Raw genomic sequence first — 24,040 nt, forward strand, 5'->3', positions numbered from 1 at the left:
GCTTCCTCCCCCCCACGTAGAGATCGAGGCGTGATGCTGAAGATTTTTCTTCCTTCTTCTTCTTCTTCGGAAGCCTTCTTAGCTTGGGCTCGTAATAGGCATAGACTAGGCCTGATGCCTACTCCGTAGAAGCTACATTACTACTGTAGTAGGAGTTGTTCTAATTTTGTCCAACTGACAACTGAGATGCTATACACGATAGCGCTGAAGAGAGTTTACACTACGGAGCGGATTAATATGGTCCGGCTGACGAGAGTTGCGCTCTTTTAACATTGGCGCTGACGTTTTCAAGTATGATTACACACAACATGTAATCTGCCTACCCGGTATGAGATGATGGACTGCGCCTCGGTGAGATATTAGAAATACTCTGAGCAGTGAAAGATGGGAGTTGTGAGGCTCTCTATTATGTTGTAGAGTTTTAAAGAATTTACTGTTTTGTGACTGGTATTCGGAGCTAGTAATACACGTAAGATGCGTATAGTTGTTCGTTTGAGACTGCATACAAGTATCAAATATGCTACAAAACCCACACAATTCATGAAACACACAGAAAAAAGAAAAAGAAAAAAAAAGTAATCGAATCAACTCTCGATTTGCTTATTCAAGACGGCAACAGGGTAGCAAACTTATTTTTCAAAGTCATGATAGCCGTGAGTGATTATAAGCTGTTTGAAGAATATAACGCGTCTTTTGAGTCAGTTGTTTTTATATGTAATTTTTTCTTGTGTGATATATGGACAGTTGCAGATGGTTAGCAATGAATAAATTTGGGTTGGTTATAACCATTGCGTTTGACTGCTGGAGTGCCATGATGAGGTATTACGTCTACGATCGTTTTATAGGCACGACGAGTCTTACAAGTCAGCAGCGTTTATTTGACACATTTCGTGGTCATTGCGGGAAACTGGAGTAAGATGTTGGGTATTTCAAATCAAGCGTGGCAGCAGTCACTGGAATCTCTTCCGAGAGCGATGGTCCCCTTTGGCGTTTTTGTGCTGTTTACCAAGTAGAGTGTGTTCTTAGAGTCGGCAGCGTCTATATGCATGTTCTGTGACCATTATCGAGCAGTTAGAGACAGCGGTTCAATAGTCAATCAAAGTGTGGCAACCGTCACTGGGATCGACTTACTGAGAGCGGTGGTTGCCTTTGGCATCTTTGTGGTGTTTGGCAAGTATGGTATCCTTTGAATCGGTAGCTTCTGTTGCTTCTTCTCTCGTTATGACTGAGCATCTGTGGATGAGATTTCAAAACGCTAATTTGGTGAGGCAAAAGTCACAATTTGAATCCTTTGGAGGGTGATTAAGACCTTTCCTTTGGTGCTTTGAGGCTGCTTGAAGAGTATAGAGTATCCTTCGAGTCGGCAACCTCTGTATGCACTTCCTGCGATGGTGACTAAAGATGATGATTTTAAAATTTGTCAAATTAGTGAGGCAAAAGCCAGTTTTCAATTGTTGGGTGATTAAGACCTTTGTTGCCTCGAGGCTGCTTGAGGCGTATAATGTGTCCCTCGGGCCGGCAGTCGTATTTATGTGCATCGTCCAGAACCACTTATCAAATGTCGAGAAATCTCCGTTGATCATGGTGCAATTTGAAGCATAGTTCGAGACAAGTTTATCTGCGTCATGCCGTGCCTGTGCAGAATATCTCTTATCTCTTCTCTTCGAGGCTGAGGTAATATCCATCTCCACCTATATCATGACTCTCGGTTAGCCGAACATTGCCGAACTTATATGGTGCATTCGCCAGACTATTACGACGCGTGAGAAAAAAAAAGAAGAGAACAAAGGGATGAGGCAGTACACATTATTTATTTGTTCGGAATGCTGGGAATATTGTAGATTTGCGGCAAATGCCTGCGTTGAAAGTCTGCTACCTCGTTCGGTGTTAGCCCGTGGTCGTGCAACTGCCGTTGAGCTATCAGATGGCTTTTGCTCCTCAGTGAAGTCGATTTTGAAAATATTATACACGTACCTTAATTGATTGTATCAAGTGGAAGCGGGAACAAATAGCGGGCCTTGAACTAGCATGACTTTTTAGCCCAAGGGCAAGCATGATTCAGTGAGTCCTTGGTTGCGTGATGTTTGAAACTGCCATAATATTAACAGAGCCCGTGTGGCGTAAAGGCAATTTAAACATGATCCGAATTTTTCAATGAAGAAAGGGGGTGGCGACGTGATTGTGAGATTCATTCATTCTTGTATAGCTGAGTAGGCGAACGTGGCTAGGATGCCTCGTGCCATAGCTGCTAGGTAGAGACTCGTTGTAGAGCCACATTACTTCTGCTTTCGGTAATGTTTGCGTTGGTTCAAAGCAAACAACTATCACAGCTCTCCATGGATATTGGACAGGACTCCATGGAGGTGAAGTGCATTGAGACTGATAGACTAGAGTTTAGTTGACTCGGTATTTCCCGCATACCTCGTGATAACTTGACGAAGCCATCACGTATTCAACCTAATCGAGAAGGCCGATAAAAAAATAGCGTCTTTGTTCTCCACCAAAGGAAGAAATCAATGGGTGTTGTGCCATTTAGAGCTGGGCAGCAATCTTACGCCCCTCAACTACCAAGGTATTAACTCAGGGACCGAGTTAAAAAGTACGATCTGATGGATTCGCTACCATGTCCGATAGTCAATCGGTGATTATTGTCCGTCATCGGAGAGCTATATGCAGCTGCTGATACAGGGGGCCAGAGAGTTTCATCAGTCGCTGCAACCCATCCCAAGCGTCAGATAGCTGCGCCCGACTCATACGAGCTGCAAGGAATATGGAGTAGAGGGACCGGCAACTGATCCTGCGGCTCTTCACTGCAAGGCTAATGATGGGTCTGGATGTTCGAGACTATTCTTTTAATCAAAATCGATAAATTCGAGTGTTTAATTTTGCCAATAGACTAAGCGCGGTCTGCACTTGTCCAAGGATCACATCTTCACGTAGATGAAAGAATTCAGCATCGAGACCGAATGCTGCACATTCATGTAACTTGTATATAGCCTCGACAAGGATGCCAACAAAATGGAGATGAATCATTCAGATTCCAGGCTGGTCGATAATCGCAGGGCAGGCTGAGAGGCAATTCGGTACAGCTCGGCTAAGGGCTGATACTAGATATTACCAAAACAGTAAAAGTTTCGTTAGCCTCAGTGCCACATACCTGATCGGGAACGTGTTTAAATTTGGGTACACGCTTAAAATTGATGTTGAAACGATGGGCATTGTGGCGTTTCCACGTTTCTAGACTTTCACGTATTCTTTTCCTTGTTGCAATTGCCGAAAGCCGCCAGCCTGACGACACCCTGCGTGTGCCTAATTGACGATCTGCTCGCCCTGCTACCGCCGAGCAAAAGTTCTCCTCGTCTCTCTCAGCCAATGTTGTGTGAATTCGTCAATCCTTTCACTTTTTTTTCTTTTGGCTAAAAACGATGAATGCGCCATGTCATCACACGCAGAGTTGAAAAGGATTCCCTGCTTGCCATCGTGATCGTGATCAATTGACTAGTAGCCGCAGCCCTATCAAAGCATCGACAGCCGATTCCGTCATTCCGGCAACAGACCCACTTTTCCGCAGGGCTGTACCGAAGGCAAGCTGCCAAATGCTTCGTTTCTGTCCTGGAAAAGCAGAGCTTTAGAGTTTGTCCAGCTCTGGAAAGAGGGGAAAGCCGCTGTGGATGACGGAGCTTAAGCGAAATAGCTTGTTTTGACCCCTGGAGCAGGAGCCTCATGATCGCGACGGCTAGCAGCGCGGCATATGGCTGTCGAGGCACGGCTGCGAGACGCGGCAGACGCTGGATGGTGTTGAACAGTAGACAGTAGCTGCTATTCATCGCTAGCTCTCTTCTGGGAGGGAATAATTCTGGAGCGCAGTAGTTTCGTTTCTATTTCCGGGATCCACCCGTTGTATCCCATTTCGACTAAGCTCATGCGGCAGGACTTGCCGATGAGCCACTCAGCGTCTGGGACCTTGGCCGCTGCGGATGCACTTTCCTATTGCGGAGCTTCACAGTGCCTGGGCGACGTCTATTTTTCGGCTTCATCCGCAGTAGCCAATCACAGCCAACCACAGCCCGTCATCGCCCCACTGCTGAATTCTTTTTTTCTTTTATTTTTTCTCTTGCGTGCAGGCTGCGGTGGGTCTGCCAGCTCCCATCAGCGGCAGCCCAACTCGAAGCTCCTAAAATTCCTGATGCCTGTCTCAGACTGGCGATGACGTCCAGTCGGCTCTGCGATGACCGGACGAATGGACCGAGGTTATGGCGCTGCAATATCGACAGCACACACGCAGCTTCAAAATATGGCACTTATATATATATATGGCCATGACACGCCATCCCCCGGTGATTATGGCATGATTCGAGCACACACACAGTTGCCTGCACACACACTCAGGATCCAAGCATCCGTTTTAGAGCAACCTCATCTTCTTGATTGGCCCCTGGCTTAATCCGCTTTGAATATACAACGTCTACAATGGCAGTAATACCTTCAGAAAACTCCTCGACTTCCACCTTGGAGGGAGGAGACGTCATAGATGTCGATAAGGAACAACCCAATCAGCTTGAGCCCATCAGCCGGGTCTCTCAGCCAGCCCCTGTACGAAGGACATCAACCGCTCGCAGGTCGCTGAGCAACCCCGACAAGGAAGTCTTCGACCCCAATCTGGACGTCAACCTCCCATATGGCACTCTCAACGACGATGCCAATCTTGACGAATACCGCGTGGAGACCCGCACGGGAACCATCCCAGGGCCGCTTGAGCCTCCTTCAGTTGCTCAAGCTTCCGGCGGCAAAGGTGGCGAGAAGCATTACAAGCTCGTGACATTCACCGAAGATGACCCCGCGAACCCCAAGAACTGGTCCAAGGCATACAAGTGGTACTGCACCATGGTCGTCGCCCTTACGTGTTTCGTTGTGGCCTTCTGTTCTTCAGTCATCACGGCGGATCTCATTGGAGTGAGCAAGACCTTTGATGTCAGCTTGGAGGTTTCTTTCCTCACCATTACGGTGTTTGTTATTGGTTTTGGCGTGGGACCCATGGCTTTTGCTCCCCTGTCTGAAATCTTTGGACGACAAGTCATCTAGTAAGTCTTTCAAACAGATGCTGCTGTTGATGTACCTGCATGCTAACAATTTCACAGTGCCTCGACACTCCTGATTGCAGTCATCTTCACCATTCCCTGCGCTGTTTCCAAAAATATTGGAACCTTGATTGTCTGCCGAGCCATCGACGGTATCGCGTTTTCTGCTCCCATGACCCTGGTCGGAGGCACACTTGCAGATTTGTGGAGGAACGAGGAACGTGGTGTTCCCATGGCCGCCTTTTCCGCCGCTCCCTTTATTGGACCTGCTAGTAAGTAACATGCGCTGAATTTGCATCCTGTTTTGAAATTGTCTAACGAGATTCAAACAGTTGGCCCTCTTGTCGGTGGATTCCTCTCTGATGCTGCTGGCTGGCGCTGGCTGTACTGGATCCAGCTGATCCTTTCCGGTGCCGTCTACGTTCTCATCACCTTTACCGTCCCCGAGACATACGCACCCACCATTCTTGCTCGCCGCGCCAAGAAGCTTCGCAAGGAGACTGGTGATGAGAGCTATGTTACCGAGCAAGACATTGATGAGAAGACCATGGGCGAGCGAATCAAGGTCTTCATGATCCGACCCTTCCAGCTGCTTTTCAGAGAACTCATTGTGCTTCTTATTTCGCTGTACATGAGTGTCCTCTACGGTCTTCTTTACATGTTCTTCGTCGCCTTCCCTATTGTGTACCAAGAGGGCAAAGGCTATACTGCTGGTATCACCGGTCTCATGTTTATTCCTCTGGCTCTCGGCGTTGTCATGTCTGCATTCCTCTCCCCGCTGGTCAACAAGCACTACCTCAAGATGTGTGCCAAGTACAACGGCAAGCCTCCCGCGGAGATTCGTCTGATCCCCATGATGTTCTCTTGTTGGTTCATCCCCATTGGAATGTTCATCTTTGCGTGGACTTCGTACACGGATCTTGACTGGGTTGGACCCGCTTTCGGTGGTTGGCCCGTCGGCTTTGGCTTCATCTTCCTCTACAACTCTGCAAATAACTACCTGGTTGACTCGTACCAGCACCAAGCCGCCTCCGCTCTGGCCGCCAAGACATGCATTCGAAGTTTCTGGGGTGCCGGCTGTGTTCTGTTCACTGAGCAAATGTACCACCGACTCGGCGACCAGTGGGCTTCTTCACTCCTGGCATTCATCGGTCTGGCTTGCTGCGGGATTCCCTTCTTCTTCTGGTTCTTTGGCGCCAAGATTCGTGCTCACAGCAAGTATGCCTATGGCGGCGACGACGAGATGGAGAACCCAGAGCAGCCTAATGATCTCGAAAAGTCCCGAACCAACAATGGCGCCGGTCGTGGAGACGATCTCGACTTGGCCAGGGCGAGGAGCTACGTCAGCAACCCTTAGACAAAACAAACCAACAAACCAACAAACCCAAACCTACCAACCAACCAATCAATCAACTAAACACACCAAAACAAATAACAAATCAAACTCCGGCATTTACAAGACATTTGAAATGATTTATAGATTGATATCCCCCCTGCACATGATAGAGTTAGATTTTGATAGCATTTGAAAGGCGTTCTAAGGGTGATGGAAAAATACCTGGGCATATACCCATGGCGGACGAGGTTCAAAGCATAGACTTAATGGTAATAATGGACGGCTTACTGCATTCTTGAAAAATAAAAATTTATCTTAAATTTCTCTCTCCCCCTTGCCTGCGAGGACTGTAGCCAAATGACCGACTAATGATGACCGCTTATAAAATCGAAACACCCATGATCCCATCGTGCATACATGTATCCATAACCCAGCCCAATACTACCACAAAAACTCCAAAGTATATTATACTTTGCGACCAGCCAATCTCCTCCAACCTGTTCGGCGCCCCATCTAGATCGGCGCCGTTGAATGGGGGCGGGGCCACTCTGCGGGAGGAAGCGAGAACAAGTTTCCGCCCGAGCCCCACCGTGGCGAATATATGACGATGGCGCTGTAACGGTCCTCGTCCCATTTTTAGGTAAAGAAATCAAAGAAAACGCAAACAGGGGTATATGGATTACAGATCGTCCTCTGGGCGGACTGCCGTGTAAGTGGTCACGACGGGCTGGGCCTTGGCCACTGCGGTATCGGGGGCAGCAGGTTGTAGTGCGAGTGATGACTTGCGGTTTCGACGGATGAAGTATCTGACAAGTTCCATGTTAGTATTGTTGCTAATAGATGGAGAGGATCTAGATGGCTGGTTGAAGATATGAGATTGGTTGACTTACATGATTGCTGCGATGGCTGCAAGGAGGACTGGCACGCCGAGACCAACGCTGACGCCGATGATGACGGCGTTGCTCACGCGGTGCTTTCCAGACTTTTCTCCTGATGATGCGCCTGAGCCATTTGGTGATGAAGCGGTGGTGGTTGGCGGCGGTGGAGGGGGAGTGTACGATTTTGGCGTTCCGGATGAGCTCGTCATCGTCACGGCATCGGCTGGGAAATCGACTCTCTGGAAAGTGGATGTTGGGCTTGCGGACCAAACAACAGGCGAGCCAGACGCGACACTTGACGTGAGGGTTCTTGTGATTACGTTCCTGGTCAGGCTTTGCAGCGAGGCTGGGCAGTTGATCAGGCCGGGCGAGGCGCAGACGATTGCGCTCTGGGTCTCTGTGGTGACTGTGCTGGTCACGGAGCGCTTCGCAATAGCATTCGTCGTCGTGGCAGAGATTGTGCCTGTGCCGGTCTTGCTCGTCACTGCGCAGACCTGCGCCAGAGTGGTGTAGAAGATGGGGATCTCGGTTTCGGGCGTGGGACCCCATGTGTTGCCCAAGAGGACGAGCGAGGCGCCGGCGCCGGCGCCGATGCCAAAGGTGTAGGCCTGAGCGATGCTCAGTCGACAATTGTCGCTGTTATCGTCTCTCTTCTTGAGGGAGTCAACTTCTCCTAGGGTGATGTTGGTGACGAACTCGGCAATGTTGGCGTAGATGCGGGCTTCCACGCCTGCGCCGATGTCGAGATGCTTGTTTGACGAGGTGAAATCGTGCAGGGAGATGCCGATGCGGGCTTCGAGGCGGAGGACAGCTTCGAGAACGACGCCGCCGCTTTGGATTGTCACGGGGAGGAATGCAAACTTGCCGCCGTCACTGCAGCTTTTTGATTAGCCCCTCTTCATGTTCTCGGTTTAAATGTGTGTAAGTAGGTAGGTGGGCGAAAACACTTACAAGTCTAGCCCTGAGGCTGCTTTGCCAAAGAGTTCAATCTGAGTTCGGACATTGTCAAAGTGAATGTGGAAGCCGCTCTGGATATCGATCTGAGCGTTTGCGCTGAAGATGAGATCGACTGAGAAGACGGCACCCAGCAGCAGCCCGTTTCCGAGTGCTACGCCGGCCAGGGTCTTGGACTGGTAGATGTTGAACGTGTACGTGATGCCGTTTGCCAGAACGGTGTCAATCTGCATGTATATCTCCACGTCTGTGAGGTTCACGTCCACGTGGTACTCTGGAAACGTCAGGTTGAGATTGAAGTCGATGTCTGGTGGGGGAAGGTCTTCAACGTCTTGCAGCGCTTTAGAAAGACTTGTGCTGTTTCCAAATTCGTCCACAAAGGTGTCCGTGGCGTTTTCGACATAGGCTTTGATGTTGTCGAGGACGCTTTTGAAGCTGTCTTCTACCTGGTCCATGGTGGAGGTGACGTTGATTGAGCCTTTGGAAGTGACCTTTGCGCTGGCTTGGCCGGTGAAGTAGCATTTTGTGCATGTGATGGAGATGGTTGAGTCGCTTGAGTCGAATGGGCTTGTAAGTTTGGCATGTTAGCTGGCAACTCTTTCTTCTGCTAAGTTCTCTCCGCCTTTCTGGTAAACTCACTACTTGAAAATCGTCACGCCATCGAAATCCAGAGAAAAAGAGGTCGAATTGTCGAACAAGACGTCTGTGTCGTTTCTCTTTACACTGGCCAGCCGTCTTCGAACCTCGGAGATGGTCTCATCAGAAGACTTTCCGGGCAGGTTCCTCACGGTGAGAGCTGAAGACGCAACATGCGAAAACAGCGTGTAGAAGAGAGTAGCGAAAAGTAAAGATTTCAACGACATGGTGACTTTCATTGCTCCCAGCGGCGCTCACTCTAGTTGATTTACATGCAATCCACTTAATTCATCTAGAAAACGTGGTTCGAGCCGGCACTAGCAATGGGGAGCATCTTGGATTTTAAAACAATCTCCATCGCTTACCTTCAAACATGCCCCCAGAACGAATAATCGACCCCCGTTTTTTTTTTTCCCTCGCCAAGAAGTGCTTCAAGTTTGCCCAAAACACTTCCAGGACAGGGCTGCGGCCGTGGATGCGGCTGAGGCCCCATTTCCCATGCAAGTAAGCCATGGAGGTCTTTTCGGTTAGAGAATCTGCACACACAGACCTACGGCCCATTGCGCATTTTAGCGTGACAAATACCATTTTTTTTTTTAGGCATAGAAGAGAGAAAAAAGCAGGGTGCAACCAACAACACACTCGTTACAGGCCTGCAGAACAGGCTGCGCAGGGGGAGCTTTTCTGTGCTGTTGGCCGGGCGAGTCTGTGCTTGAAGAATAGAAACCCTGCCGTTTTCCATCTTGCCCATGCTCGGAATCCTTCGCGCGGAGAAGTGCATATGGACCCTTTCTGGGTGTTTCACAAAATGGTCTCATTATTGCTTCAGCCTCCGGCCGGCCGCATGCGCTGCCCAACAGTCCAACCAACAGCATATTGAAGATCTTGTGCGCTTTTGGGGGCGGCGACGATTCCGCGGAGCAACTGAAGATGCCGTCGCAAAGATGGACAATCAATTGAGACCCCCGGTCTTGTGAGAGAGCCTCAATTAGGTGCGTCTACGTGGCTGTGTTGGATTGGAATAAGGCGCACTTTTAATGTACAAGTGTGCGCCCCACGGCAAGGATTCAGCTACATGCAGTAGTTCCCAGCACATGCGCTTTGTTGTCCTTGCCGAAATACTATAGATGAGGATAAAAATAAAACTGGGACTAATTCATCATATCCGTGAGGTTTTAGGTTGGTTGCCAGAAGGTTGCCTAACCTGGCGTTGTAAACATAGTTGTGCGCCCTACTAGTAACTCCATCAAGTTACGCTGATTGATGTGCGCAAACTGCAAGGCTAGGATCCTACCGGATAGCCGAGCCTTTGCGTCAAGTAAAGTGTCTGGTGACTGCTTCGAGTAAACATTTTTAGCTAACAAGGCTGTGTGGAGTGGACCGAATAGCGATAGGCGAATACATGTATCGACATGTAAGCTTTTGGATTGCGCTGCGAAGTACTAGTTTCTGCATGGTTCCGACGGAAATGCTAGGACTCGAGGATGCATGTATCCGTCTGATCCGTCTATTCTTACAACCGTCTTGTTATCCAGCGAATGACCGTAGACTGTATTTTTAGAGACAACTCCACAGACTAGGTGGCTTCTGTGTGTCGTGGAACTTGATCCAAGAGCGGGATTGGCCGGCCGACTATTTGTAGCACAGACTGAGCTTGCATGTGAGGAGAATTTAAGGGTCCTGTAACTTTTGATCTACACTCATCACATGGCCTATCCTAATGTAATTGTAGTTGTGAGATAAGGAAATAGTGCTTGGCATTGGATGCGTCAGGGTGCTCAAGCTGACGCCTTTTCATTAGCAATGTCTCAAGGGCGAGCCAGGGTATAATAAGCACATACCACGCCAGATCACCAGCCTTTGTATAAGGAAATTCATAGCTAGGTTTACTATGAATTGCAAGTTTCTATGCTTTTATGACTCTGGCATATTTCTAGAACTTGAAAGGACTACCCCAAGTCTGGATAGCTGTTTTCAGACCCCGAACATGCAAGTATTGACGTCTTATACGGGAATTAGTAGTCAGTAAGCAGCCTGCTAAAGAAGAGGCCCTCTAATAATTCCACACATGGAGATTTCAGTTTCTATGCATGATTGGAATCACACAGTAAGAATGAGCTAAAAGAACAAACTGTTGAAAATTCTAATAGACAGGAAGCTCTGTGGAATTGACTCTTTACATGTGGAAATTGAGACTTTGCGACGACCAAAAGCCAAGTTATCGAATATTACTTTTTGTTTTTCATTTGATCCCGACAGGCTGTTTCTAGCTGACATGAGGGATATTGGCTGGCCAGCTTGTCAGAAATGTCTCTGGCTGCTGGAAAGCTAAACACCGAAAGACTTCAAATATGATGAAAGCCCGTGCGGCTAGGAAAGCTACCCCAATTCCACCACCCAAGATCCATTGAACCCATAGTTCACAAGGAATCCTGGCCCTGATCCCTTCTGAATTTGGCCTCAATGTATTTATTAATCTAGCTACCAGATAATTGACCGCAGACAGAGTTGGGATGGCGGATGCAGTGAGGATGGAGCTGACTCTCCACAACATCTGCTCGGCTTCGGTGGGGAATGCAAAGTTCCAGGCTATGCAATGGGTGCACCCAAACACGACTAGGGCAAATGCTGAAGCAGAGAGTAGATTTGCGCGGCTTGCTCTCGTTGACAACTTGCCACGGTGGTCAATGTGTACGGCGTTGTTTGGAATCCAGACGGTGCGCCTGAGTGGCCCCATCGTGAATGGACCTAACAAGGCCAGACGGATCAGCTCAGAAGCTTCGGGATAGCGTGAGGCGGGCATGGTAATTGTGTAGCTGACGTCTTTTGGCTTATGGATCAGCAGCATGTATGTGATGCCGGAGCAGATGGCAAAGGAAAGTGTCATGATTTCGAGTTGTGATGTGGGAAGGCGTTGATACAGGCGTGTGATGAGATTGAAGAGAAACCAGCCGATCTGAACCAGCGCTACCATCTTCACGAACGCGTCGCCCTTGTTGCGGTCGCCCAGATCGTCTTCAGTCACAGCCGGAAGTCTGTCGATAATGCCAATTTCCCGGGCCAAGAGTAGCTGATTGGCGTCCAAGATCCAGAGGTCGCCCTGCAGCGCGCGCAGATTGTAAAACCAGTTGTCCCATGAGATGAGAAATCTTGTCTGCTCCCATGGGTCTCGAAATTGATTCCACTCAAGAATGTCCAAGGCTTGAGCAGCCGTGTCCCTATTTCTTTCGTCCACATGCCAGTCGACCTCGCCGATTTGGCGTGGCATGGCCCTCTGTAGCACGTCGGTAGATAATTTGTCGCGTCTCAATAGCCCATCTAGCTTTCCTCGGATATAGTCGAACTGGTCACGGCCTTGATCGCGGCCTCGGTCCGTCCCATTAGATATCTCAATAGGCTCTAAAGGGTATGTATCCGTAGGAATGCGTTCTACAATTCCCGGGGTTTGATCATGAAGAGCTACTCCATCATGTGTAACCGACGATTGTCTAGTAGGGGGCAATACCGGAGACTCTGAAGCACATGCAGACCGCTTGAGAGGGGGGGTACTGTTTGGTAGGACCTGTGGAGTGGCATCCGTCGTCAAAACCGATTCCGTATTTGAGTCGGCGTTTGCAGGGGAAAATTTGATGCCGAAACCTCCCATGTTGGCAAAGTAGATGTGCGTGGTACTCCACGGAACTTTGTCCTCTTTTCTCAACTTTTCAAACCTGTCTTTGACAAGTTTCACAGACATGCTGTCGCTCCAAGCTTTGCCCAGCGGCCACTCTGGAGCGAGAATGTTAAGAAGCATCCATTTTGCTTTGGTCAAGAGTCTGAGTGAAGCGCGCCGGTATTTTTGCTTCCTGCTGTTTGGGCTTAAAGTGGACTGTAAAGGCAAGTTCATGTGTAGAATCGACCATGTGCAGATCAGCAGGATGCTGCAACAACCCCATATAATATCGAGAGTTCCTCGAATATATGGAGCGGCAACAAAAGGTACAACGCCACGGGGAATCGTACAGTTGCTGTTGAATATAATCATGTCGTTTGAGTAGCGGGTGATGATGGGGCTGATGGCGAAAGGAAAGTAGTGTACAGGTAAGATGACTGGCTATAAGGCTGTTAGTCGAGAAAGATGGCCCGTCAAAGTTCACAGCCTCAGCGCCTATAGAACGGCTTTCATTGGCGTACGGCCATGGCGCGGCACAGCGGCTCAGCGCCTGGCACTGCCCAGATCAGCCTTGGTATACACGAGGTGTACATAAATTCAGAACACGCGTAGTTATAAAAACAACTCCATTATCAGATTATGATTAGCTATATTATTATGACTGTCAAAGTTCTAAAGCTTAAAAAGACTACCCCAGGTCTTGAGAGTTGTCTGTAAAACAGCCTGAACCTCGTTGGCCCCTGTACTCGCAGCCTTGGAAGTCTTGCCAGAGATCTGATTCCCCCACTGAATCTCCCAAGCCTGCAACTTATGGTAAAAGGCAGTCTGGTTGTAGCTCGAGTGCTTTGTCGTTGCAAGGTAGTCGATGAACTGTTGCCATCGTCCGAGGTAATAGTCTCCGACCAGTCCAGCCCACTGCTTGGACGCATAATCTTCAATCTGCCCAGTAGGTCCCCACAGAGTGACTTGATTGCGAGCGTTGTACTCGAGGAAGCTGGTGTTGGACGGGTTGCTTGCGCGAGCTGCGGCGATCCAGGTGGCGAGTTGGAAGTTTTCATTCGTTGCGAGAACAGCGTCAAGAGTCTTTAACAGAGCAGTGAGCTTGGATCCGCGAGATCTAATCTCAGCGGCGTTGGCGGAGCTATTGTATGCCGTAACAAGATCCTTGTAGAGGCCATCGAAACTGTTGACGAGGACTTGGCGCGTCCAGTCAACAAGATCGTACTGGTACGCTGGGTTGCCGAATAGCTTCACATCTTCCAGGCCGGCTTTGAAGAGCTCTGTCCAGGCATCCACCATGACGGCCGGATCGTAGTTGATGGTGGTGCCATGACGGCCAACGCGGCCCAAGAGACCGTTGATATTGGGAGTCAGCTCCAGTATCGACTTGGGGACAGCATTGACTGTCAAGTTTGTATTGTTGAAAACGGTAGGGCGGAGAAGCTCCCACCCGGTGTACAAACTCTTGACATTTTCGGTTCCATATCGGGCTGAGACCCAGTCATGGAAGTAAGTCTCAGTGTCAATGAGCTTGGGGCTCCAAGCTTGGTCCAATAGCAGGTCGTACATGATCTCATTGCCCTCCTGGCCTTCCATGGTCAGACCAAATCCGACCAGAGAGCTCGAGTTTCGCACCGCCTGCATGGCGTTGATGGTCACATTCTCAATTTGGCCGTACAAGCCCATGTTGCCACCATAGTCGTGAAGCTCGCACCAGATCCAAGGCTTGCCGTAGAAGGAGTTGGTGCGGAGCCATTGCGGAGCCGATTCAGCAAACAAGTCGAGAAGCAGCATGTCTGAATCCTCCGTGATGCCACCCAAGAAAGCCTCAATTGCATCATTTGTCCAGAATGAACTGTCTGCGGAAAACAGCCAGGCCTGCATCACCCAGATTGCGTCTGGCGAGGCAGATTTGAGGGCAGTCCAGGTGTTTTGACTGACGTTTCGAAGGTAGCCCAGGTCGCTGGAGAGCGGCTGGTTTTCGTTGAACTGATCGAGGGTCCAGAACTTTGTGACATTGCCGTAGAGCTCTTGCTGCTTGCCAATGAATAACTTTTGCAGCTGAGTAAAGTGCGGATCGAATGGGTTGACATATGTATCAGCGCTCAAGTCCTCTGCAAAGTTTTCCCAGAGAGGACTCGTGGACAGAGAAATGCCCGGAAACACGCGAGAGATGTTGCGCGGCACGAATCCTGGGAAAGCTGGCAGAATGGGCGTGATGCCGAGTTCCTTCATACGATCCAAGATCTGGAGCTGCAGGGCGAATTGATCGTCAACCCAATTGCCAGGCATGTTGCCGTTCCAAGATCCCTGGATATTGCCAAAGTGGTTCCAGGCAAGGAAAGCAGGTCCGCTGATGAAGGAGCTGATCTCCTCATCGTTGAGGCCAATGTCGGTGAAGACGTCAATGAAGATCTTCTCGACACCGATCCAGGCGAGGGCCAGATTTACTCCGCGAAGCGCCATCCAGTCCAGCTGTGTCTCCCAGTCCTCCCATGTCCAGAAAGCGCTCGTATAAGAAGTCGTGACTGTGTGGCGCTGTTAAGTCGACAGTTCAAATGGGAGTTGGGATAGGGACATCTGAGCTTACCTGTATTCCAGTGATAGCGGTAGGGAACTACACTGGTACCTGTAAGAGGAGACTTGAGCTTTGGAAGGTTCCTTGGAGCTTGATCTAGCTGGCTTCCGATGTACCACCAGATATCAACATTTGCCTCGCTGGACAGATACTTGTGGAGGCTTGGATTCAATCAGAATTATTGCTCTTTCGCCATTTGACACCAGGACAACTCCAACAAGACTCACCCTGACAGCAAGGCACTCGTTGTAGTGCCCTCAATTCGAATCTTTCCATCCCTGATTGAGGAAACCGTGTAGCTATCATTGGTCAAAGTAGATCCGTGTGATGGCGACTCAAGCGCAAACTCAAAGGACTTTGCATGGTTTGGGAGACGGCGCTTGACAAGAGACTCGACTCCGGCCGTTGACGAGGTGCTGCTGGTGGCAACGGCGCCAATGGCCGAGAGCAGCCAGACACAAGTTTTCGAGGCACGCATCGAGGGCGGTCAAGCTGCTGGGCCTTTCCAAGGGGACAATTTGCTCTCCCAGGGTCCGAGAGCTGGTGTGTCTGGAGACGCATTTTGACAGCTCAGGGACCGAGCTCTTATAGGAGGACTCCGGGCATGGATGTCATCACCGCATGAAGCTAGCTGGCATGTGGGGGTTGCTGGCTTTCTGGAAGCCTGAGCGTCGATGTAACAACCACGTGGAAACGCGAAGAGGTTGGCCGGACCGGGGTCGAGGAAAGGCGGCATCTCATTGGCGTGTAGGCATCTGACAGTTGAAGCCGATGACGGGTTCGTGTCTTGTTGTTGCTAGGAGTGGATAGTCGTTATCGGCACGATCTGGGAGCTGATGGGGGAAAGACTGGCCTCAGCCCGGCTCTGTGGTTTCAATGCATGCAAGACAAAATGGGGGTATTGCCTAGTGCAGGCTTAAGCAATCAAATGCTACCTTTGCGCATTGGATCAATCTCTTCGGTCGTCGGCGCCGGTAACCCGATCAGGGTCATCGGCATATGTTTGTGCCTACTTGAGAGAGCCATTCCCCAGCATATGGCCAAGACACTTGCCAATCTCCATAGTGGACTGCTGTAACGTTTCTAGTTTGCTTTCAGGACCTTTAGCTCGCTGGCAACTGCAGGTTTCCAGAGTGCTTAGCTGCTTTCGGGGATAAATGTGGCGTAAGAGTTTGCTTTGGTTCCTGGATCTGCCGCGACTACACTCACTACGGCAAAAAGGCTTGAGAATAGTACACTTGTATGGAGCTCAGCTATTGCCTAGTAGGAGTTGTGTGAACAACTATTGGTTATCAATGAAGAGAGCCAGATAACATGCCCAGCCTCTGCATAGAGGACTCCAGCTGTGGAGAGCCCTGTCACATCGGCATATGGACGCTATTGATAATTGCAAGCATGCGTGGGGTAATGTCTACTAGAAGCTGGTAGGTGTCTATCTGACATTAACTTATCTTTTGGTATTGGAGACTCGAGATGACGCGTTTCGTACGTTCGTGTTGGTGCCACTTATACAGTCTTGTACCAACTCTTACAAAGGCCATAATCAATGACAACATAAACCTATTTTACGGCTACATGCCTGACCGACAAATCACTCGGCATCGCGGCATCGGCGGTGGTGTAAGTGCCACAGCTGCGGACTAGTACTTACATGTAGCTGGCCTACAGACACACAGGGCAATGTCTTTCCGAGCTCGGATGAAAGGATCAGCTCATTTGCACATGGTAACTTGAAAATGCAGCATGATGAGCTTCTCTTCCTTTTGTAGTGCTTCATTGTGCGCTTTGGAAGCTTTGGTTCACACTACATATCTATGGTTGTAGTCTCTAATACGTTTCGTGCGCTTGCATGCTTATTGCAGTTGTAGATGTAACCTGTTGAAGGATCATCAATAGCTCTAGCTCATTTAGAGTCATTCACGTCTCTCATCACAAAAAGAGAGAACAGCAAGTCGCGCGGGGATTGTAGATCAATGTCACATCTTGTTATAAATGCCACCATGTAGAGGCGCTTCATTCTGACCAAGGCCATGACAAAATAGGCCACATAATCGTTTGTATCTCCATATGGAATCAGTCATGCCATTAGCATATACATTTATATGTATGTATTTTGACATGGACATGGCAAACTATCCATCTCACAGTTATACCTATTTGACTAACACTACACTCGGTATGAGGCCAAATTATATATACCTGCTTATATATAACAAATCAATCCATGTTTTGATATCATTCATGCCTTGAAAAAAGTCAACATTAGATCATCTTCTGTCCTTTTTCTATACAATGTTTGCGCGCTTAGATTAACCATATGCGTACTACTATTGCCCATTTTGTGCCTGTATAGGCCTTTGCATCATCGCATGGCACTCCCTTGCAAGCCGCCTCGCCTCATCAGTCAAAAAGTCCCTCTCCTCGCTAATCTGCAGCAAAGAGCGTCTCCACGCCTCCCAATGCTGTGCCATTGTCGCCTCAACCGAAAGCCGCTGTCCAGGCTGTCCACCGAGCACCGGCCTAGGCCAGTTCCTCACTTCGTCTGGATCCAAGTCTTTTACCAACTTTGTCCCCGCAACAGTCAGCCATGAGTGTATCTCGCCAATGACAACATCGAGGCCTGGACGCCTCAGACTGGCCAAGTTCAACAGCTCGTACACCCAATTCTCCGTAACGCCGCCGAGTCCTCGAACGTATAGCGTGGCCTCGACCGTACCAATCTCTTCATAACGGCGGCGCAGCTCAGCTTTCTTGTTGTCGGGTAGCGGCTCTCCTATTACCTCCCAGCCATTAGGGCCGCGGGTATGGAGTCGGTATAAGTCGCTCCACAGGGGAAGGAGTCCTGGTAGGGCAGGCCAGTTGATTTCTTCCGGCGGAATTCTCTTGATGGCTGCGAGGAGCTCCAACAGCTTTTCCCTGTCGTGTTTTGATTCCACCAGGGCTTCGCAAAGTAGTCCCATAAACCGGTATAGTTGAGTAGGTGGGTTGACCTCGTCGAGTAAAACCTGGGTTATAGATAGCGCAGCCTCCTCAGCCGTAATATTTCCCTCAAGGTAGTCGATGAGACAATCCACGTCGTCTGAGTAATAGTTTTCGCCCTGTGCGGTTTCTCCAGCTGGCGTGGCATGAGCCTTTAGCCATTTCGTCTGAGCCGGCATATTGAAGCTTCGATACCAAGACACGAGGCTATGATGATGAAGAATCAACGAAACCGAGAGCGAGAGATGGACAAGAATTGAAGGTTAAAACCCGGCAGTTGCGATGCCTCCTGGTTTTAGTGGTGATGTAGAGTTTTAGAGCTTCGCGCTACAGTTGGTGCACTTATATTCGAGGTTATGCTGCAAAATCGCAACAAGGTTTAAAACGACCCAAGCAAACGCTCCTCAGAACAGCGACCCGGCCTAGGTCAAATTGCTACCATGTCGTGTTGATCAGTTGGACTGCTCTACTACCTACACGTATTGATGCATGTGCATACGCATCCTGCATATGTATGTACATGTACGAAGCAAAAGTGGCCTGTCCGTCGTGGCTGCAAAGGATCGATGCATGCCACCATATAGATACGAGCATTTTTTTCTCTAAACAGCCCAGACGTGTATGCATTAAGCGACTGCGACTCTAATGACGTATCCCGCCCGGCGACATCAATTGCGGCGGCGGATCCTACGGTTAGCCACGTCACCCGGAGCAGCGACGGCGACGAGACAATACATGGACATGGAGTCAGTCTTTTGGTTGCTGACTCGCGCTGGCAATTGGTAAAGATACGACAATACGAAGAACAGCTAGGCAGCGAGGTAAGCAGCGGCCTCATGGGCGGCCCGTAGGCCAGTGTCCCTTACATGAAGCTATGCCACTTAGACGATCAAACGGTTTATGGAGTACGGGATCCTTGTCAAGTATCGGCGCGTAGGCCCCCGGCAGCTGTCGAGCGCCGGCACTCTCACCTCCACTCACACGCATGAGAGAGATTCGCCTAAGATGTCGACCGTATTGGTGGAGGGAACGGGGGAAAAGCGGTCGAGAGAAGAGAGGAGAAGAGAAGGGTCATGCTGTAGTCTCTTGTTTGGCTACCCAGCTGGCTCGGCATCAATGTCAAGTGAAACAGCCTTTCATCACAATGAGTAAACATTTCGGCCTCTGCTCTCCCGAGCTCTTTAGTTCTTCCAGGCTTTGCCCCTCTTTCTCTAAGAATCTCTACCTACCTACCTATACAATAGGTCTGCAGGCACTTACATCACCTGTCTTTGCCGCCATTACCTTCTGTTTCTAGATAGCAGATGGTCCATGTTGCGAGATGTATACGAAATACCCTTTACGATCCTTGCTTCTATCGCCTAGGCACTCCTTGCTAGCGCAGCTTTAGTATAAAGAAAATCCAGTCCATCCGCCAAGACCGCGCCCCCCTCACCATCAGCAAAAGCCTACAGCAGAAGGATTCTTGAGAGCAAACTGAAGTGGGGGCCAACGCGATCGGGTGATCTGCTCATAAGTGTAAACCTGGTGAAATCGGCAGATCTGATGTTAGTAGCAGCCCTACGAGGCGGAGCTCCCTATATCGGCATGTACAAGTAATTAATTACCTTGTTGGTAGTATTACGAACTTGGAGCTCCGCCTTTGGGCTGTCTTATCACGTGTACACTCGATTATTCGATTGCCAAAGAAGAGCGGTCATGGATGGAGATTGTTTGTATCTCTTCTTCTGTTAGAGCTGACTTGAAGTAATAGGCAAGGAGGAGTAAAATGAAAGGAGTAAGAGAGACTTTGGGGGCTGATATTTGCTCCATTATATGTACATGTACTTTGCACATCCAAACGTTGGCAGAGAAGCGACTTTTTCGTACCTATACAACAAGCCTTTGAAAATAAATTGGTGGTGCCTATTAATATTTATAGATGAGGGTTAATTCTTACTTTCTATACCTAGGACCTAGGTAGTGCACGATGCAGGGAATACTCGATCGTCGGTTGCGTTATGTGCCATGTCCTCTAAGCTGACATGTACATAGATGCCACCAGACATCACATGCAGTATCACTCTTGCTTTGCACACGGTAGATTAGTATTACATTGATGCTACTTCAGAAATTGTCTTCAATTAGTGCATTCTTACTTGCATTCCCATGTGGCGTGTACATCTCAACATGCTTCTGCACTTGGTATAATGAAAAAAACATCGCCGTCGCCTATTTACTGCAGTAAGATGGTTCTTTAATCACAAATACCTCGTCCAACATATTTATGTTACTAGAATTGTTTTAGCCATCAGCGGCGCCTGACGATCCACCGCCTCGTGGCCCTACAAAACTCAGTCTCCTAGAAGTACATTATATGATGTACCCCTGGCCAAGCCAGATCGATTTAAGTTCTTACGGCCGCGTCAGAACTTTAGATCTCTCTTATTTTCTAATTTCCTCTTTCAACTTTTGCCTCATTGAGCACATTACCGCCATGCTGTCGATATGTTATATGCTTGCCATACTCGGCACAATGGCCTTCACGGGCCTTGCCGCTGCACCTCCTTTGGCAATCATCCCTAAAGTACCTGTCACCTATCAGGGCATTCATCGCAATGGGGTAGAGGCCTTCTTGAATGTTCCGTATGGGCAAGACACTGGTGATTATTGGCGGTTCAAACCTCCTCGACCCCATATACCTGTCCCTGGAAGTATGGTCAAGGCGGACTCATATGGCCCTGCTTGTCCCCAGCCTCTGGGAAGCTGGATGGTGCCCTTGTCCTTGACAAATATTACCGCTATTTCAGAAGATTGTTTAAACTTGAACATTGTTCGGCCACGAGCGACAGAGGCCAATGCTTCTCTGCCTGTCATGGTATATATCCATGGCGGCAGCTTCTGGGCTGGCTCCAATAGCGAGATTACAACTTCTCCAGATGGCCTGGTTCTCGAATCGGTCAAGAACAAGCTTCCAGTCATTCATGTCAGCATGAACTACCGCCTTGGGGGTGAGTCCAGCTGTTTGACGTATTTGACGCGCACGGGTTTATTTAGAGCTAATTACTTGAAAATAGTCTTTGGATTCGCGCAGACCTCAGCACTCAGGGAGACTGGCTCTGAAAACGCCGGCTTGAGAGACCAACGCCTAGCCATGGAATGGGTTCGAGAAAATATCGCATATTTTGGTGGAAACCCTGAGAAAGTCACCATCTTTGGGCAGTCTTCTGGAGGTATGGCGGACAATATTCATCAAACACAGCATAAGTACAAAGCCCAGCTCTAATATTTGAGTCGATCTAGGTCTTTCGGTGGGCGCTCACATCTTATCCTACGGCGGCACGAAACCTGTTCCCTTCCAACAAGCCATCTGCCAGAGCCAGGCAATGGAGCCCGGAATCACAGCTAATTACACATTGAATGCCACAAAGGCCGTCGTCGACTTTCTTGGGTGTAATACAACGGATTTACACTCGGTCGAAACCCTTTCATGTCTTCGAGATCACGAAATGCAAGCTGTACTTGATGCTTCGATCGCAACCCATCGACCAGATGTTAATATTGGCCATAATTGGCTTCCAGTAGTAGATGGGGACTACTTACCGGATTATCCTTCAACGCTTATTCACAAAAAGCAATTTGCTCGAGATCTCGTCATCATGATGGGCTGGTGCCGCGACGATGTTACGCTTTTTACCAACACGAACATCTCCACCGCCAATGATACTCGAGACTTTATCGCTGATTATCTACCCGGTTTATCAGACGATCATCTGCAGACTCTTCTTGAGCTTTATTCCGTGAAGAATTTTCATGCAAACAATAACCTTTCGGGAGAATTTTATCGCGCTGCCAGGATATTTCGAGATATCATCATGACATGCCAGCCATATTACTTTGCCAACTTTCTCAAATTTAATAGAAATCAGATCTATTTGTACGAATGGAATCAGACTATTTTGGATCCCATCCTGGAGCATCTCGGCCACCCAGCCGGCCTGGGCCCCGTCCACACGTCCGAGTTCGCCTACATCTTTGGAAACCTCTCCCACTACAACGTCAGTGGGCTGCCATTTAATCCATCACCTGCTGACCACGAGCTCCAAGTCAGAGCTTCAAGGTCCTGGTCGACTTTTGCCAGCGTCGGGAGACCAGGTCTGCCGTACTATGACACTTTTCAGGGGTGGGCTCCGGCCTTTGAGCGGGAAGGACAGGTCAAGGTATTTATTGCTGGAGGACCAAATGAGGGTACTTCATACATAGAAGGGCCACAAGCCAATCCAGTGTTTGCAGGGGAGAGGTTGAGACAGCGATGCGAGTATTGGGATAATAGCGTAGTCAAGGAGCTTCAATGGTAGGATTTGAATGGGTGATGTGATGTTTTGGCTGCTACAGATTTAATAATATACATATATACAGCACAATCGAACTAATCGTAATTTGTCTTGTTAGCTACTTATACATATATCGGTATACTGTACATTCATTCGTGAGGGCTCTTTTCCAATCATTTGAAACCAATGTTTACAATACGCTCCAATGTTCGGAACCCATCGTGGGCATATCCTCTTGTAACGTCCACTTTGTACTGCTTCCCGTCCACCTTGATGATACCGTATCCCACATCGGTCCATGCCGCTCTAACTCCATTAAACATATTCTTGAACGCACGGCCGATTCTCCGGAAAGGCATGGTGAGGAGGTGCTCGGTGTCGAACTTCCATAATGCCCTCTTACGAGCCTCCTCTTCAAGCTGCTTCTCCATTCGTCTCAGCTCCGGTACATATTCGCTTGGAAGCGAAAATCGAGTCTTCAGTGCGACATTATCCAGTGGCGTCGTAATGACCTTGGGGTTTAAAATGGGAAACATGCGCTTGACCTTGACTTCAAGCTGGGGCACGGCAGAGGCTATTCCTGGTCGCGCAGTAGTCTGGCCGGCCGCTTGGACTGGTGGTAGCACGCGGATGCTGCCAACAATATTAGGCGTCTTGGAGAGCAGATAGAAGCCCATGGCTCCAAGCAGAGCATACGAGGCTCCGAGGGTATAGCCAACCCACACCGGGACGCCTTCGGGCTGCTGAACGGCAGTCGGGCCCGTCATCACCGTCCAGGTGATGATGGTCAAGCCGCTCGACCAGCATCCAAAGTAGAACCAGAAATGTGAAGGCGCCTCGTACAGTAGAGTTGGCGTGGGCTTCGACGCCAAATTCTTGACAAAGGCATATCGGCTGGGAGCTGCTGAAGCGGAGGCAAGTGGTGAAGAGCTCGATTGGCTGGCTGTCGGTTTCGGGGTGGCATCTTTACGGAGCTTGGGCTGAGGTTTCGGCGCTGTAGATGCTCGTAACCGCAGCGAAGTTGTAAAGAATCGGGACTGGGCGGAGGAGGCGTCTGGGAGAAGAGTTCGTGGAGTGAGGGTGGCCCAAGGGCAGTGGACGAGGCGGAAGCCTCTCGCGAAGCTCGCCATGCCAGAATAGCAATGGTGGGTCGGCTTGCGCAGTTGACTGGAGGAAGAAGAGGCTGATCAATGGCGAACCGGGTTCAGTCGTCATAAAGCGGTAGCCATCACTTGCAATTGCTGCTTTGGCGAATCTATCGCAGCATCATTCTCTAAGCAACCACTTACAGAGAATTATCAGTCGATCCCTGTAATTGGCGTTATCATGGCCAAGCGCTAAGATAAGCCGTTAGGCCTGTACCTAATTCTGCCGTGGCGTCGGCATTGGCGCTGAAGTTGCTTGAAAACACCGTTCAGCGCTAGCGCTTGTGGATCCATGCGCCTTATATCAGGTGCGTCGAATTTCAAGGTCGCAGCGCAGCATACCTTTTAGCATAACAGTATATAGAGTAGTAAGTAATAGAAGACTGATGTCAAGGACTTCTTTTCCAATCTATCAAATATATAATTCTGAAATCATTGAGTACATACATCTTTCTCGTAACGTGTAAACTCAGCTGCTTGTATGAAACCGC

The 24,040-nt window shown here is 49.2% G+C and overlaps 7 protein-coding genes across 7 annotated transcripts; 2 read left to right on the plus strand and 5 right to left on the minus strand.

Annotated features, from left to right (window-relative positions):
- Positions 1-4,301: 4,301 nt before the first annotated feature.
- Positions 4,302-6,731, plus strand: TrAtP1_004668 (uncharacterized protein). The gene is made up of 3 exons (XM_014084125.2): positions 4,302-5,081; positions 5,139-5,350; positions 5,411-6,731. Exons 1-3 carry the CDS (start codon positions 4,471-4,473, stop codon positions 6,433-6,435), a joined length of 1,848 nt encoding a protein of 615 aa, XP_013939600.2. The 5' UTR covers positions 4,302-4,470; the 3' UTR covers positions 6,436-6,731.
- Positions 6,711-10,032, minus strand: TrAtP1_004669 (uncharacterized protein). The gene is made up of 3 exons (XM_066112405.1): positions 8,886-10,032; positions 8,244-8,813; positions 6,711-8,165 (listed from the first exon to the last, which is right to left on the minus strand). Exons 1-3 carry the CDS (start codon positions 9,119-9,121, stop codon positions 7,301-7,303), a joined length of 1,671 nt encoding a protein of 556 aa, XP_065968489.1. The 5' UTR covers positions 9,122-10,032; the 3' UTR covers positions 6,711-7,300.
- A 986-nt stretch (positions 10,033-11,018) lies between these two features.
- Positions 11,019-12,955, minus strand: TrAtP1_004670 (uncharacterized protein). Its single transcript, XM_066112406.1, has one exon. The coding sequence runs from the start codon at positions 12,904-12,906 to the stop codon at positions 11,149-11,151; it is 1,758 nt and encodes a 585-aa protein (XP_065968490.1). The 5' UTR covers positions 12,907-12,955; the 3' UTR covers positions 11,019-11,148.
- Positions 12,956-13,146: 191 nt separating this feature from the next.
- On the minus strand, positions 13,147-15,680 carry TrAtP1_004671 (uncharacterized protein). The gene is made up of 3 exons (XM_014083499.2): positions 15,340-15,680; positions 15,125-15,273; positions 13,147-15,062 (listed from the first exon to the last, which is right to left on the minus strand). The coding sequence occupies exons 1-3, from the start codon at positions 15,588-15,590 to the stop codon at positions 13,207-13,209; spliced, it is 2,256 nt and encodes a 751-aa protein (XP_013938974.2). The 5' UTR covers positions 15,591-15,680; the 3' UTR covers positions 13,147-13,206.
- A 1,759-nt stretch (positions 15,681-17,439) lies between these two features.
- Positions 17,440-18,270, minus strand: TrAtP1_004672 (uncharacterized protein; the record flags this gene model as incomplete). The annotated part of the gene is made up of 1 exon (XM_066112407.1): positions 17,440-18,270. One exon carries the CDS (start codon positions 18,268-18,270, stop codon positions 17,440-17,442), a length of 831 nt encoding a protein of 276 aa, XP_065968491.1.
- A 2,250-nt stretch (positions 18,271-20,520) lies between these two features.
- Positions 20,521-22,483, plus strand: TrAtP1_004673 (uncharacterized protein). Its single transcript, XM_014083409.2, has 3 exons — positions 20,521-21,081; positions 21,148-21,303; positions 21,374-22,483. Exons 1-3 carry the CDS (start codon positions 20,568-20,570, stop codon positions 22,426-22,428), a joined length of 1,725 nt encoding a protein of 574 aa, XP_013938884.2. The 5' UTR covers positions 20,521-20,567; the 3' UTR covers positions 22,429-22,483.
- A 94-nt stretch (positions 22,484-22,577) lies between these two features.
- Positions 22,578-23,534, minus strand: TrAtP1_004674 (uncharacterized protein; the record flags this gene model as incomplete). The annotated part of the gene is made up of 1 exon (XM_014084128.2): positions 22,578-23,534. The coding sequence occupies one exon, from the start codon at positions 23,532-23,534 to the stop codon at positions 22,578-22,580; it is 957 nt and encodes a 318-aa protein (XP_013939603.1).
- Positions 23,535-24,040: the final 506 nt, after the last annotated feature.

Source organism: Trichoderma atroviride, chromosome 2 (assembly GCF_020647795.1).
Source record: "Trichoderma atroviride chromosome 2, complete sequence".
Taxonomy (NCBI): domain Eukaryota; kingdom Fungi; phylum Ascomycota; class Sordariomycetes; order Hypocreales; family Hypocreaceae; genus Trichoderma; species Trichoderma atroviride.

What these genes read in the sequence shown, in the direction of transcription:
- TrAtP1_004670 (XM_066112406.1), bottom strand. Translation starts at nt 12,906, where the DNA reads ATGATTATATTCAACAGCAACTGTACGATTCCCCGTGGCGTTGTACCT.
- TrAtP1_004671 (XM_014083499.2), bottom strand. Translation starts at nt 15,590, where the DNA reads ATGCGTGCCTCGAAAACTTGTGTCTGGCTGCTCTCGGCCATTGGCGCC. An exon ending in ACGAGTGCCTTGCTGTCAGG is followed by an intron (nt 15,274 to 15,339) that starts GTGAGTCTTGTT and finishes ATTGAATCCAAG; the next exon opens with CCTCCACAAGTATCTGTCCA. An exon ending in CCGCTATCACTGGAATACAG is followed by an intron (nt 15,063 to 15,124) that starts GTAAGCTCAGAT and finishes AGCGCCACACAG; the next exon opens with TCACGACTTCTTATACGAGC.
- TrAtP1_004669 (XM_066112405.1), bottom strand. Translation starts at nt 9,121, where the DNA reads ATGAAAGTCACCATGTCGTTGAAATCTTTACTTTTCGCTACTCTCTTC. An exon ending in GGCGTGACGATTTTCAAGTA is followed by an intron (nt 8,814 to 8,885) that starts GTGAGTTTACCA and finishes CAAACTTACAAG; the next exon opens with CCCATTCGACTCAAGCGACT. An exon ending in GCAGCCTCAGGGCTAGACTT is followed by an intron (nt 8,166 to 8,243) that starts GTAAGTGTTTTC and finishes AAAAAGCTGCAG; the next exon opens with TGACGGCGGCAAGTTTGCAT.
- TrAtP1_004673 (XM_014083409.2), top strand. Translation starts at nt 20,568, where the DNA reads ATGCTGTCGATATGTTATATGCTTGCCATACTCGGCACAATGGCCTTC. An exon ending in CATGAACTACCGCCTTGGGG is followed by an intron (nt 21,082 to 21,147) that starts GTGAGTCCAGCT and finishes ACTTGAAAATAG; the next exon opens with TCTTTGGATTCGCGCAGACC. An exon ending in CTTTGGGCAGTCTTCTGGAG is followed by an intron (nt 21,304 to 21,373) that starts GTATGGCGGACA and finishes GAGTCGATCTAG; the next exon opens with GTCTTTCGGTGGGCGCTCAC.
- TrAtP1_004668 (XM_014084125.2), top strand. Translation starts at nt 4,471, where the DNA reads ATGGCAGTAATACCTTCAGAAAACTCCTCGACTTCCACCTTGGAGGGA. An exon ending in TTTGGACGACAAGTCATCTA is followed by an intron (nt 5,082 to 5,138) that starts GTAAGTCTTTCA and finishes ACAATTTCACAG; the next exon opens with TGCCTCGACACTCCTGATTG. An exon ending in TCCCTTTATTGGACCTGCTA is followed by an intron (nt 5,351 to 5,410) that starts GTAAGTAACATG and finishes AGATTCAAACAG; the next exon opens with TTGGCCCTCTTGTCGGTGGA.